Source organism: Aythya marila, assembly GCF_965140915.1.
Source record: "Aythya marila genome assembly, chromosome: 2".
Lineage (NCBI taxonomy): Eukaryota > Metazoa > Chordata > Aves > Anseriformes > Anatidae > Aythya > Aythya marila.
The window spans coordinates 14,387,206-14,403,086 of NC_139043.1; the positions used below are offsets into that span (position 1 = coordinate 14,387,206).

Sequence of the window (15,881 nt, forward strand, 5' to 3'; positions counted from 1 at the left end):
CATCTCTGATGGGGTAGCAGAGGTGTTTCAGTACGACTGTCACATTGTCACACTTAACAGAAACAGCACCCCTTTGCAAAGAAATAACAAGAGAAGTAAAGAACATCAGTTAAGAAAAACAAGAATAAAAAGGATTTCAAGCAAATTCTCCAACCAGCTTTCACTAATGATTTCTCATTAATACCCCAACAACAGCTCCTTGGCTGCCTTCGATACTAGCCAAGGACCAGTCTTCAGGACACCGGTGCTCCTGTTCTTTCCCCAGTTTGGGCTAGGGAACACTCTGAGTTTTAGTTAATTCTCCCAGATAAAACTCAAGGGCTGATGATGCTCAAACCCAACTGGCTGGGGGAGTTATGATGGCACATTGGGCCTACCTACTTGGCAACAGGAGTAGTTTAAGCTGAGCTAAACAAATCCATCTCTGAATTTTGGTCAACTTCTGCAAGAAGTTTCATCTTGAGGAACATGAAAATATGCCAACAGCTCATTTTGGCAATTTGGGAGTATTTGCTTTCAAAGTTGGACTGTAAGGAGACAAAACTGCTACAGAAGATACACGGGAACTGGTAACTACTCCAGTGAAGGCAATACCTAAGCCTACTACTAGGTATATTTTGTCTAAATAACAAATTATTAACTTTTAAAAGTTTATTAGCATTTACAATCACTTCACATACATTTCAAAGATTTATAGAATATATGTATTAGATATTCAGTAGGACACAGTAAAAAAAGATCACCCCGTATATCAGAATGCACACAGAAAACTAATGGGATTTAAGAAACTCTAATCACTCAAGTTCAAAGGAAAATTAAAGTAGCTAAAGTGATCCAATTCACTTGTACATAGCAAGCTCAGAGGAAGGCTGTTCAGCATTTATACCGTCAGTTTGTAAAAGGTATTTCATATGCTTGCAAAGATACAGAGGGAGGGTACTTAGGCTATGCCTGATCTGCAGCTGGCCGGCAAAACAAGAGCCACTACAGCCATGCTGGGTACTCCCACTTAGTCACCTTCCAAGCTCGTGACTCATTGCAGACAGCAGAGAGAAAGTGGTACTCACGGGAAGGTGCGAGATGCACCCAGCAAACATGCACCCAGCATCTCATGTGGTTCAGGAAGCAGCGTCCCACCACATGTGGGTGCCAAACTTGCAGGACTGCTTTTTGGACAAATAAGTCAGATCTGCAGCTGTTTCTTTTTAATACATTATTCCTACTGCATGTAAAATCTAAGGAAAAAACCTACCACAAAATACAGCAGTCCTTTACATTTTCAGAGACCTATAATTTTAAATCATGTCGTTCTACTTCAAGTACCAATTTACTCAGCCAAGACTGTTGATCTCGTGTAACTCACTTTCAAAGAAAGTCTTCATCAGATGGCAGTGCCCTAATAAAATTAGTTAGCAGCAAGTTCAAATATGATTAGCCTTAGCATGCGTGCATCTGAAACCTTCTGCTGCTAAATATTAAGATACTCACTTCATAAAGGGTGTAAATTAACTGATTTGATGTGAATGATGTAAAAGTGAGGTTTTAGGAAGGGTATATACAACACAATGGTGCCTCTCTGAGGAGCAGGGAACACCCCAGCGAACAGATGAGGCTGGCAGTGAAGTACAAAAGAAAGCTGTGAGGTACGTATGCATCACATGCAGTGTGCAGCATATGATGAAGCCTGGTGAGGTGGGACATGGCAGGTTCTTTTTGATTTTTAATGCACCAGGTTGCTGTGGTACTCCGGTGCATGACCTCTGACAAGTGTTTAGGAGCACAACGCAAACAACAGTATTGGAAAGTGTATGGACACCTCTGTGCACGCATTCTGGCCAAAGGAGCAAGATTATTGAAAAAGACTGTAAACCACACTATTTTTTTTTAAAGAAAAAAAAAAAAGAAAAAAGAAGGGCTATCTTGTTATGATCCAGATGTTACCAGGAATGTTCACGCAAAACAGATTATTAATCTTTAATTTGCTTCTTAAGTGCTCCTATCTTCACTCCTGTGACTGTAAGTCATTTCCTTCACAACATGCAACCCATCATGCCCTAGCTCTTGAAGATGGAGATATACAAATGCTAAATAATCTCTTTTCAGGGATTCCCACATGCTATTTTCAAGAGGGTGGGGAAAAATAAATAAAAGAACAAAAAAGGGCTTTAAAAAAAACCAGTCCAGTCTTAGTAGTCTGTGCATTATACAGCAAAAAAATTAACATGACTGGCACATGATGAAAAGGGCTGAAGAGGTTTATCTGTGATGCCCAGTTGCACAGGATGACATTATCTGAGTTAGCAATGAAAAATGACCTAGTGACATTAGCAGGAGTTTACAAAGAGGAAAAAAAATCATAGGGTCTTTTTTTGGGGGGAGAGGGAAGGAAGAGACAGGTGGAGGGTGTAATCATTAAGTACCATCTTCCCTTACAATGGCTTAGGAACTCTCCAGCTAGCCTCATTTTGCCCAATTTAACTATGAGGTAGAGCAGCTTCGCTTCATGCCATCTTATCTGTGGCAAGATATCCTGTGTCCTGTCCCTACAGCTCCTTACTTGAGAAGCTTACTATGGAAATCATGCCCCCAACAGGGAAATCACGCCTGACAGCCCCCTTTTCCAGCTCAGTTTTTGCACGAGATAAGGCAGCAGCGGGTCTGGCTGGGCAAGCTGCTGGGGTACAGAATGAAGTGCAGCCCGCACCGCAGCCCTCCAGCTAGCCAGGATTTAAACACGCAGCCCAGCCACTTCCATGGCATGCACATGCAGATGTTTACACACAAATGAGACACAGAACCTGAAATGTCAAGGTTTCTACAGCTTCTACTTACTGCTGTCATCAACACTGTTGTAAAGCAATGTCCTGTTGGCTAAAGGAACTAGGAGCCTGCAAACCTCGAACCTACCACCAGAATTTTCTTGAAGTAGATTTTTAAATGTGAAGTACTGAAAAATGTTGAAGCTGCCCCTTAATAATCATCATCAAACAGAGCAGGTTGCCAAGGGTGGGTAACCTCTGAACTGTATGTTACCATCATCCTCTTCCTCTGTCTCCAGAGGGAAAAGTCAAAATCTGCTGGGTGGTCTTTGCTATCATGAGCCTGTACAAAAAAAAGGCATCCTGAGGACTACACATTATCGAGAGAGTCAACTGGGCATGTGTGGAGTCTTAAAGAAGTCAGTTACCTTTTAGAAATTTTAGGAAAAAACATAAAAGACCGTAAAAGAGAGATAAATCCACCATTAACATTCTCTGGCATAAGTCATTTGATAAATTGCTCCCATTCTATCTTCTTTCAAAATTCCCTTCTCTTTCAGGTATCACTTCATAAACAGTTGTGAAGCATTACAGAAATGGAGATTTTCTGACAAGGTACCACTGACACAGAGATAATATCTTGCTATAAAACCCATTCCTAAGGAAGCAGAACTCCTCCAACCATTCTTTGAAAAGCTGCTACTGGATTGGGTTGAATCAGATGAGACGATTTAAAGGCATGACCTTGAAAGCAGATTTGACAAATGTTTCTTTATAAGGTATTTAACACTGGCAAACTTCAAGCAGTTCCACTTCCACCACTACTAACGGTTCCACTTAAACCATTGTTAGAGCTGGGTCACTCCTCCCTCTTTTTCCCCTTTCCCTCTGATACTCCCAGAACCAGGGTCTGCAACAAGGAAAACCACCCATCTCTTAAGAACTCAGAAACAGCCCACAAGTGATTTAAAGGCTTTAAAAGTTCCTGTTCTATTCAAGCAGCTTTACCCACTCCAAAATAAAAAAAGTGTCACGACTTTTGCTGAACATGAGCATGAAAGCAACTTCCACATGAACCACGTGAACTCAGCTGCTGCATGCCATGACTGCTCAGCTCCTGGAAGCAGCACTCGCAGAGCAGAGGCTCGCCAGAGACGTGAATTTGCACTTCTTGTGCCTGGCAGCCTCTGTCACTGGCACTGGGCTGGATGGAAGGGCTCCCATTTGAAGAGCAGCAGGAAAAATAAATATGAAGTAAAGTGTCAGAAACGTTCTCATTCAGTGCATCAGTTGCTATCATCACTTGCTTAAAAAAAAAAAAAAAAAAAAAAAAAAGAACATTTGGCAAACACTTGCAATTCGAGAAACTCCTGGAAATAGTTCATGATCTGTGGTAATATCAAGGAATCAGCATCCAGCATTTTCTCTGCATGACACAGATAAGCAGGCCATTGTTCTTCCATTGTTTAAATATCTTCATGTAATTGTAAAATTATTAAAAAAAATCATTATGGCTCCCTGTTAAGAAGTTTTCTTTCACCCCCATGACTCGTCTGTGAACATGTGTGTGCTGTACAACTTCAAGCAACCTGACCATGAAAACATAACAGGCAGTCTAACAAGAAATAAAATTTCAGAAACACAGTATCCTCTTACTACCCTTAGCAATCAGCCTGCCATCTCTGACTAAAAGACCTGCAGTGAGGATGACTCCAGGGTAGCAGCTCTGCAACAAAGCACACTCCAAAGAGCTGTTTTACCCAGCTCTCTCCAGTTGTTTCATGTCTACAGGCATTTACTGACCACCAGTCTCCTCAGTGACAAGTTATTTCCTGGCCCCTACCCATAAAGAGCAGCAAGATCAGAGCAAGGCACAAAAACGAAACTTGCAATTGTTTGCTCTTTTCAAGAATCAGACAGCTTGCCCATTTGAAAACATGGCACTTCACCAACAGCAGTCTTGGACGAAAAGCAAAAACACACACAAAAAACAAACAAACAACAACAACAAACGTTCAAAAATTATTAATACAAAATGTAACTTGTTAGAACACTAAAAATCCCACCCCAGGATTGAAACATACCACAGTTTAAAGAGAGACAGAGCAGACACGTGCCTTGGTCCAACACACGAAACAACCACCCAACACAGATTGTTTCTTGATATAATCACTAAGCTACAGGAAGCTATCTGCATTGTGTGCACATCTTAGCAAGCACATGTGCCCTTACTATTTTCACCTATGCCCTTCTCCCATCCAGGGGAGGAAAAAAAAAAAAAAAAGGCATCAAGAACAAGGCACAAAACCCACACTGATCTGACCAAAAACTTTACTGCAGGATCTGTCGGTATGGATAGAGATGCACGCTGCTACGCTGGACAACGCTGCTGCTGGCAGAATTCATCATTCAGAGCTCAACAATTGCTTCTTTCATTTCCCTGACTTTCTCAGAGCAGACCATTATGTATTTTTTTCCACCTACTGATCCTCTTACACTCTGATTTTTTCAGCTGCGTGCAGCGAAGACATCTGAAAAACATTCCGATTTCCAGGACCGAATTCCAGAATTCGGAGAAATAACCTTACCCAGAGCGGGCACCCATCCGCTACCAGGGACTTCACAACCTCTCCAGTGCCAGGAACTGGCTTAAGGCAAAACCGTACTAAAACCACCATCACATAAGCTACAAAAATAAAAACCCTGGCGGGCAAAGTCGCTCCTCCTGGCGTGGGCACTGCCCCGGGACGCTGCTGACCTTCCCCAGGTGAGGCTGTGGGGTCAGTGCTGCCGGTAACCGGGGCCCCTACGGCCTGAGGGGGTTCAGCTCCTCCTGCTCTGAGGGGCCGGGGGAGCAGCCCCTGCGGCTTCTGCCCGCCGCCGGCGATATGCGCGACAGGCGACAGTCGCGACAGGCCCGGCTCCGCGCAGCCCAGCCCAGGCTTCCCCCTGCACCCTGCTGAGGTGCCGCAGGGCTCGGGCACCGCACCCCGGCGCCACACGGCCGGGGCTGGGACGCGGGGACACCGCGGCCGGGCAGGGCGAGGGGACGGGGAGCGAGGGGGGGGAGCGGAGCGGAGCGGAGCCCCCCGGGGTTCGCCGCCCGCCCGCCCTCACCGTCGATGTTCTCCCGGTCGCTGATGTGCTGCAGGTTGCAGCCCGTGTCCTCCCGGCTCAGGTCGGCCTCGGGGCGGTAGGACTCCAGCCGGGAGTGGGCATTCCTGCGCAGCTTGGGGCTGGAGGAGACGCAGCAGGAGGTGGTGTTCCCCATCTTCTCGGCTCCAGCCCACCCCGGCCGGGGAGGAGGCGAGGGGCGGCCGGTCAGCAGCAGCAGCAGCAGCAGCGGCGGCGGCGGGCGGCCATGGGCGAGGAGGAGAAGGAGGAGGAGGAGGAGGATGGGGAGAGGCGGCGGCTGCGGCGCCCTGCGGCTGCACTCGCCGGCGGCTCCCGCCGCTGGGTCATCCGAGGCGGCAGCCCCGCGGCGAGGGCTGCGGCAGCGGAGGGCGAGCTAAGCGCTGCTGCGCGGCCGGGCGGCGCAGGGCCGGCCGAGGCACAGCCCCATCGCCGGGCGGCGGGGCCGCCGCGCTCCTCCTCCGCCCCCGCGGGCCCCCCTCACCCCCTCGGCACCGCGGCAGCCGCAGCGGCAGCGGCAGCAGCAGCAGCAGCCGCCCCGGGCGGCCTCCGCCAAGCGGTTCCGGTTCAAGCGGGCGGTGCCGCCTCCTGCTCGGGCCGCCGGCCGTGCCCGGCTCTCCGGGGGCTGAGGGGCGGCCCCCGAGCCTGCCGCCTGCCCGCTGCCGGGCGGGTCCGAGCCCCTTGTGGGGTTCCGTGAGGTGAACACGAAGCACGGGGATGGCCGAAGGGAGCGGCGGGGCCGAGGTGGAGGATCCCGGGCGGCGTTTCACGCCCTGAGGGCCGCGGCTCCCCCCGCACAGCCCCGCTGCTGCGCCTCGGATGCTGCCTCGCCGGGGTCCCCTCACGGCAGCGGCCCCGTGTTCCCCCGCAGCGGGGTGTGTCCTCGGCTTATTCGGGAATTCAGAGCATCATGGAATCATAAAGGTTGAAGAGGTTGGGAAAGGCCTCCAAGATCATCTGGTCCAACCGCTAAACCACGTCCCCAAGCACCACGTCCAACCTCTCCTTGAACACCCCCAGGGACGGTGACACCTCCACCTCCCTGGGCAACCCGTCCCAACGCCTGACTGCTCTTTCTGAGAAGAAATGTCCCCAAATTTCCAACCTAAAGCTCCCCTGGTGCAATTTGAGGCCATTCCCTCTACTCCTATCACTAATTATCTGCGAGAAGAGGCTGATCCCCAGCTCCCCACTCCACTGTTGGTCATAGATGAGTGGACAGAGAGCGTGCAACCGACTGGTGATGTGCCCCTACCATGTATTCAGAGCCTTCCCAGTCAAAATCCCTTTCTCCAGTATCAGAGTAATCCTAACGATGGAGACTGTGGATGTTTCTCATTAGTTTTGTTTTCTAATCTTTATAATCTAAGCAAATCTTGTGACTACTGGAGGTCTGAGTCATGGTAGTCAAACGGTTTCACTGATAATTCGATTACAGAGACACAATTGTGTCTTTGTAAATAATGCCCCAAGTTACATAATTACATGAAAGATTTCAAGTTTTCATACCACATTTTTTTTCAGATTACACATTGCAAAGAAAAAATATTTTTTTTCAGTGTTTCAATGTTTATTAGATACAAATGTACTCTGCTGGGGTACAAAACAATAAAGAAAAACAACATTTTAAAAAACATGTTGTGGATGGGGTTCTGTAAATAACTTTGCGATACCCCGCAGCAGCGATGTACAGCTGTTTGTTACATTGTCCTTTTGTGTTTGAGCAATGTAAGATGAAAAATATGTTTAGTATCTTTTGTGTGTTAGTCTCTTCTGTAGCCTGAGTCCAAACAAAAGGAAATTAAGCATTTGCTGGTGCTGTACCTTAGAAATATTGTCCCATAGTAGGATGTAATGTCAACTATCCCTTTCCACCACCACCACCACCACCACGTAGGTCTCTGCAACCATCAGGCATACCCAGCTCCTCAGCTGGAGGGCTGGAGCTGCTCCCAAGCCCGCTGCCAGCCCACTCTTCTGCTCAGACTAGGACATGGCATAAACCGCGCTCACCTCGCCAGAGCCGATTAACTCACAGATGGTCATAAGCAGTCATCTGAAAAAAAAATCAAAAACAACTTTGCAAGAATCAAATCTATCCTAGGATACGTAAAATAGAAAAATAAAATGTTAGCAAAATGTCTAGCTCACACCTCACAGGACTTCTAACATCTCTAAATCTATTATAACAAATCCTTAGTCAAATCTTTATGTTGTACATATTCCTCAGTTTTCATAATCTTTGAAACAAACCAGACAACAACATAATGATGGAGATGGGTTAACTGCAAAGTCTTCTTATCTAACTAGATAAACTAAAGACAATATTTTTTTCATTAGAAACAAATGATTTAAACTTCAGTCCATATACTTTAAAGGTAAACATTAAAAATGTTTTAAAATATAAAATATTTAATACTTGTGATCACCAGTGGTGACCACGTAATCACTATGTAGCAACCTATTTTCCTGCTTGCAATCTCTTGTTCTGAATTTTTCATATGCCTTTATTCCTCCTCTTGCCCTAAGAGCTTGCTGAAGTACGTTCTAATGGCAAAGGTGCCACAATGCCTACTTAAGGATAAGGTCAAGGAAAAGGAACACTCCTCTAGGGTAATGGTCTCACGCTGGTATCTAAGCGCTGAGACAAGTAAATAAATGAAATACGTCAGGAAAGCATGTTTGGTTTTCAGTTGTGACAACTTTATTTCAGCTGTATCAAGTGTGTAATGTAAATTATTATTTGATAAATGTTGGCACCGTAAAGCAAGAACAGTTCACTGTACCTCATGACTTGCTTAGATGTCGTGTTTCAAAAGACGATCTTTTGTGTCTTTCCTTGCTTGGAGACCATTCTGTCCTTTAAGTTTAAGGTTATGTATTTTCATGAGTTTGTCCTCCCAAGGGACTTAATGCATCAGCTGAGGAACGCCATAAAGCACCTAAAACTAAGGCCAAGGTTGGTTAGTGCTGAGCTACCTCTGTTTACAAAGGGCTTCTTCCTGCATAAAGATATTTTTTAATCTGTAGCATCTCCACTATACAGCAGACGATGTACTTTTATAGGTTTAATGTTAATAATGTGACCCATTAAATTTTGTTCTTGAAGTCTTCCTGGTACATCATCAACAAACGTAGAAGATGTAGGTCACTGTTTTGCTTAGAAAAGGTTTTTACCTATTTGAGGTACGAAGAAGTGATAAATATTTTTTAACCCCAAAGTACTTTCTGCTTGCAAACATAATGATATGGGAAACACAGGTTAAAAAAATAAAATTAAATTATTTAAAATAAAGGTTTGGTGACAACTAGATGTTCTGACTCTAGGTTGTCTTCCAGATTCACTCTGAGAAATTTGTGTCATACAATACCTTCCCCACACTGCCACCTAATGTTTAATAGGAGTCCTACTAACAATTTAGGCATTGAAGTCTAAGATGCTATATTGCCAAATTTATCTCAGGGTTAATTGTCGTATGGGATTTTTTTTAGAGGAAAGCTTAAAATGAACATTCCTATGTACAAATGTGAAAAGTGATTTGGCTGGTCGACTGAATCATACCCTAACCTCTGTTTACAATCATGCCTAAATTTATTTTGACTAGAATATTAACTAGCACAGCAGTGATGAACAGCTGAGGGATGTTAATTATCAACCCTCTGATTTTTTTTTATTATTATTTGTTACTTATGTTGCAATCCCCAATTCAGTGGCAGCAAAAGACTTTCTTCCTCAAGGCAAGTTCTTCCTACTTGATTCTGACCCAACCAGGAAGGCGAAGTCTTTGCATTCCTCTGGAGGATGCGTTCACCCATCACGGCTCAGACTTCACTTAGATGTCCACCCCTGTGGGTTCGGGTGGACTGCTCCTGGGGCACATTCCCTCTTTGTTTAGGGTGTTGAGTCTTCTAGGATTAAGGCAGTCTTCTCTTTCTTGAAGGAAGTTTTCCAATGGTTGCCAAAAAATGTCTTTTCAGCCATGTCACAAGCTATCTGGAGCCCCTCCTATGCCTACCCCAACCATGATGCTGTCATCAGAGGCAGCTGGAGGTTTCTGTAGTACTTGGCAGAGTGATCCTGCAGTGACCAGTCACAGGTCTTAACAAGACTTAACAAGAATTGTGTAAGTTATGGAGTTCCTGCTCAGTGTTACCTAACTGAAAACATTTCAAATGGATTTTCGTCAACTGAAGGCAGCCCTTTGGTGAACAGCACTCTTGTATCTTAGTGAGTAAGCAGCTTTTCTGACTCTGAGAGCAGTACATGGAGTAAATCACGATTTCTTTTGAATGCAAAGGGCAAAATTCAGGCTATCTACTATATGTATTTAACTGCCGTGCATGAATTAGGATGTTAATCTCCTGCCAGCTACTGAAGAGGTAGTAAATTAGGCAGTAAATTAGGGCACAAAGTCACAGTCCTGCTCTGAAGTGTGTGACAACTGGAGAAGCCTAGGATAATACATAATAGCCAGATAATATATTATCTGGAGTATTATTGCCAGTTCTCTCACCAAACTGAAATTACTGCAGAAATAGAGAGTATCCCTCAGTTAGGGAAAGGCTGATCATTGTTTTGGGTGAAACATTTCATACTGGAATATTTATATATACACTTAACCATTCATACTTTATTGTTGTATCTCTCCAGGGATGGAACAAGTTAAGATCTGTGCCTGGAGGCAGTCAGAAGCCCAGGCATTGTGCATGAGGGAAGATCACCCGCACAGTGCAGAGCTGCAGTTTGGCAGAGGAGGAAAGCGGGAACAAAGCAAACTGTACCAGGGAAGCTTTTGTGGGGGAAGGCACAGGCAATTGGATTTAACCATCTGGGTGGAATTTGACTGGATTAGCTTTGGCACAGTTTCACATAGTCTTAATTCATCAGTGAATAGAGTAACTATATTGGAAAACTACTGGGGAAAAACAACATTGCCCCTGATGCTACTGTCATAGGCAGATACAGCACAATCCCATACAATGTCTCTCTCTGTTTTTCTCTCTTCATTGTCTCTCTAGCTAGTTTTTTTTGTGGGTGGTGGTGGTTTTTTTTTTGTGCCAGTGTGTGTCTTCCCATATCAGGATTGGCTGCCTTTTCTTGGTCTGAGATCTTGGCATGTAAAGAGCTATAATTATCCAATAGTATGGCATGATGACTACTAGCAAGGGTGGAACTGCCTCCTCTTGAACAATAAAACCCCTTGTATAGCAAAGCCTAACTAAACAAAACAAAATAATGTGTAAAAACAGACAGTGCTGCCACAAAGAGCTTTGCCAACTGGAGAGTCTATATGGAGTATGAATAAGAAGCTACTGTGTTTTAGTTCTTTCTGCTTGTGAAAGATCCTGCTCTGTAAAGAGGTATCTGTTAATGTGTTCTGATTTCGTACAGGTCTAGGCAAGGGTAACTCCTTCAGTTTCAATGAAGCTGCTCGCAATTTATGCAAGGAATGAGAACTGAACCAGGAACAGAAACTTAGGTTAGCATGTTCAGACATATTTTATTCTCAAATTCATCTTAAAAATATGTATTTTTGAAAGAATAAACTTTCACCCAACTCTCAACACACAGCACTTTTGAGTATCAGTCATGGCAGCTTGTAGTTGCAAACAGTTGCGTGTAACATGAGCTAATATGTTAATATGCAAGGAATTTACGTATTTAGAAGTATAGCTCACTGTACACAGATATGCTCAGGCTAAGCCCTTTATATGAAGGAAAGCATCAGGGAAGCATCTTACTTTAGCTATCAGTTCCCTAGAAGACCAGCCTTTTTAACTAGAATAGTGCAAAGCTGTGTTTGAAGAAATGATTCAAAGAAAAGTTAAAGGTTTCAGAGACAGGGAACCAAGCTGAGTGCTGTGAACTGTACTGACTCATCTCAAGAATTGTCCCCATGAAACACATTCTCAAACTGATTAAATTTCTAGTATCATCTTCTATATAGAGGTGAAAATAGACTTTCCTCAGTTAATTTTCAAATTACAAGGTGAAACAAAAAAGTGAGGAAATTCTCGGTATGAAAATTAAAGCTCTTAAAGTGTTCAAGCTTTCAGCAGAGAAGTGTCCAGGCATAAGCCTTATTGATCTTTAGCAGAGTACTACAATTGTGAATACCTGTAGGAACACACTTAGAATTGTAGAATTGTAACATTACTCTCCTCAAGACAAATCCCCTGTTTCTGTGCATATGCCTGGAAAATACAGAAAATGGAAACAGAGGTAAAACAAAACTACAACAAAAAACACACACACAAAAATGAATTAATGCACTTAACAAAATAGCAGATACGTCAGTTTGAGTGTGTATTTCATAAATATTGTATTCAACCTTCTCAGATCCTGTAGAGATTAGGCAATACCCCATCCTTTGAAAAATAATGTAAAATTTAGAACTGTTCACCTAAATGGGGGAAAAGCTTTCCTTTATTTTTCTATTTGAACAGTGAATTCTGTCTGCTATCAATGCACATTGGTCCCAGTGCCCTCTGAAAGAAAAGGCTGGACTACAAAAGTAATGCTAACCTCAGCGTATGATTTTCAAAGTCCTCTCCCTCTCAATGAAAAAAGTACCAAGGGCATAACCAATCCTTCAGAGTTAAAATTAAGGCTCCCATATCATAGAATCATGGAATGGTTTGGGTTGGAAGAGACCTTAAAGATCATCTAGTTCCAACCCCCCTGCCATAGCAGGGACACCTCCCACCAGACCAGGTTGCCCAAAGCCCCATCCAGCCTGGCCTTGAGCACCTCCAGGGATGGGGCATCCACAGCTTCTCTGGGCAGCCTGTGCCAGGGCCTCACCACCCTCTGAGCAAATAATTTCCTCCTAACCTCTATTATAAATCTCCCCTTTTTTAATTTAAAACCATTCCCCTTTGTCCTGTCACTATCTGACTGACAAAAAAGTTGTTCTCCATCTTTTTTATAAGCCCCCTTTAAGTATTGAAAAGCTTCAGTGATGTCTCCCTGGAGTCTTCTCTTCTTCAGGCTGAACAGCCCCAGCTCAGACTTTCTTCATAGCAGAGGTGCTCCAGCCCTCTGATCATCCTCGTGGCTCTCCTCAGGACCCGCTCTAACAGCCCCACACCCTTCTTGTGCTGGGGGCCCCAGACCTGGATGCCAGACTCTAAGTGGGGCCTCACAAGGGCAGAGCAGAGGGGCACAATCACCTCCCTCCCCTGCTGCCCACCTCTCTGTTGATGCAGCCCAGGGTGCAATTGGTTTTCTGGGCTGTAAGAGCACACTGTTGGTTCACGCCAAGCTTTTTGTCCACCAGAACCCTCAAGTCCTTCTCTGCAGGGCTTCTCTCAATGAGTTCTTCTCCCAGTCTGCCCTCATGACTGGGATTGCCCTGACCCAGGTGCAACACCCTGCACTTGGACTTGTGAACCTCAGCAGGTTCACATGAGCCCACTTCTCAAGCTCGTCCAGGTCCCTTTGGATGGTATCCCTCCCTTCTGTTATAGCTGCACCACTCAGCTTGGTGTCATCTGCAAACTTGCTGAGGGTGCACTCGATCCCACTGTCTATGCTGTGGATAAAGCTATTAAACAGCACTGGTCCCAAGGCAGACCCCTGAGGGCCTCCACCTGGACATAGAGCCATTGACCACCACTCTCTGGGTGTGGCCTTCAAGCCAACTCCTTATCCACCAAATGCTCTGCCCTTCAAATCCATCTCTCTCCAGTGTGGAGATCAGGATGTCATGTGGGACCGCGTTGAAGGCCTTGCAGAAGTCCAGGTAGATGACATCAGTCAGTCTTCCCTTGTCAGCTGATGCAGTCACTCCATCATAGAAGACCACCAGACTGGTCAGGCTGGTGGCAGAGCTCTGCTGGCACTCTTGGATCACCTCCTTGTCCTGCATGTGCCTTGACATTGCTTCCAGGATCTTCCCAGGCACAGAGGTGAGGTTCACCAGTTCCCCCGAGTCCTCCTTTCTGCCTCTTTGGAAAATGGGAGTGATATCAATGTTCAAGATTTTTCCTCCAAAAAGGAAGAGCCAGCATGATTTTAAAATCTCTTTCCATTTCTGTGAAGGGAAAAAAAAAAAAAAAAAAAAAAAAAAGAGAAGGCTGCCTCCTTTAGCCAGGTGAAGTTTATTTCCATTTCAGTTGCTATGAGCAAGCTGTCAGACAGACACATCATGAGTGATCTGAAATACAGTTTAAACTGTATTTTGCCACAAAACTTTCTGCTTATTTATTTTCTATATTTTCAACTATGTCACCACAGGGATAGCAGCACTGCCTGCTTTATTTTTGAGAATAACAACCCATTGATTTGCATGCAGTCAAGGAACCCAAATTCACTTTTCTGCTCCTCTGTAAACTGCGTGCAAGACATTCAAAAACCCTTCATCCATTTCTTAGATCCCTTTCACTGCATCAGGAGTAATATCTCACTATCTCAAACGATACTTGTAAGTCTAAAATCCTGAAAACAGCAAGTTGTTCACATGTCATAGAAAAGGGGACCAAGTAAATAAAATGGCAGAATCCTGTCATCATAGATATTCTACCTTATCATGGTGCTTGAGGTGCACACTAATGCTGCCTGATGCAGACAGTGCCCGTACCTGTCGTTCAACGTGAAACAAGCTCTGGTATGTTGTAACACATTTTGCCACTTGCGTAGCATATTAACTTTGCTGTCATCATCACTCAACAAGCAGATACATCAGCTGACTGCAGAAATGCCAACATGAGAGTGGAAGTTCATAGGTTAAAAAAAAAAAAAAGGTCATCTTTTCTCTATAAATAGCGTCAGTCTAAATCACCAGAGTCTGCAATATGGGCCTGGGAAAATTAGTCACTGACCTACAAACACTTCCCACTGGATGTCTGTGAATCCATTTCACACAGTTAAAAGTGACAAGAGCCAGAGCAGATAAAGAAACAGAACCATATGGTAAAATAAAGAATAGACTGTCCTGGCAAACATGTAAATAAAACTGAGAAGTAACAAAATCACATTAATACCATTGTGTAATTGTTCTAAATAGTCAAAAGGCAAAATGGCTTGTTTAAAGATACTTTTTAATAAAAATAAAAAACCAGGGAATACTTTTCAAACTGTTTAAGAGGAGGTAATTATATATTTTCACCACTCTGCAGTCCTTCAAGCAGCTCTGGAATTGTAGCAGCTGGCAAGCCAGAAGGCTTTAAGATCTGCTGCTGCATCTATGAATCTATGGTTGAACAGGGGACTCAGCACAGCAACTTCTGTAGAAAACTGCTGACTAATATTGGCAAGAACCTAGTCTGAATTATACTTTAAATAACTGAGAATACAATTACTGAAGACAGTTTTATCTCAGATAAGGATTTACCTTGCCGTTTTTCCTTCTAAGTTAATGCTGCCCTTTTCTGCTGGAACTCTTCATTTAACAGTTTCCCAAAATGTCCTCTTTGATATACCTCTATCAGTCATGAAACACCTTCAGGGGGAAGTGCTACAGGACATAAAGTGCATGCATTAGAAAGGCATTTTTTCTCTGGCCCAGTTCACTGCATCACTGGGTTTATTGCAGCATAATTTTGTTGCAGTTACAAAAGCAACGCTGTTTTAAAGATAACTTACTAATTCAGTGATGACTCTGTCCCTTTATTTTAAAGCTACTTAACTGAAAAGGATTTAGAGACATCATTTTTTACATTTCAGGAACTTGGAACTGTCTCACATTTTGACAATTTATTGAGTTCTAATGATGAAAATGAAAGCATATTACAACATATGATTGTGAATTATAGCTCTGCTAGATATGCTTGGCTGAAAAAGCAGATGACAGACCTCACTTTTATTTTCTAAAAACATCTTGTATAATTCAGAGCAGAACATCTGTATACAAGCATATGCACAATTTCTTTACGTTTTATTATAGAACTTCTAAAACAGCAGCAAGATCTCTTCAGTAAGTAGCAAAAGCACAATTAAAGAAGGCTGCTTTTGTTTCTGCAATGGGTGAATTGCGTGATTTGAAGAAT

At 44.0% G+C, this 15,881-nt stretch overlaps 1 protein-coding gene across 2 annotated transcripts in view; it reads right to left on the reverse strand.

The window, feature by feature from the left end:
• Positions 1–6,422, reverse strand: part of CCNY (cyclin Y) — a 123,853-nt gene extending 117,431 nt beyond the window's left edge. Inside the window, exon 1 of one of the 2 annotated variants that reach the window (XM_082752501.1) lies at positions 5,877–6,422. In XM_082752501.1, the coding sequence (XP_082608627.1) occupies positions 5,877–6,030 (154 nt within the window). In that variant the 5' untranslated portion in view covers positions 6,031–6,422. The remainder of the gene's footprint in view (positions 1–5,876) is intronic. The other variant, XM_082752502.1, reaches the window with a different exon arrangement.
• Positions 6,423–15,881: the final 9,459 nt, after the last annotated feature.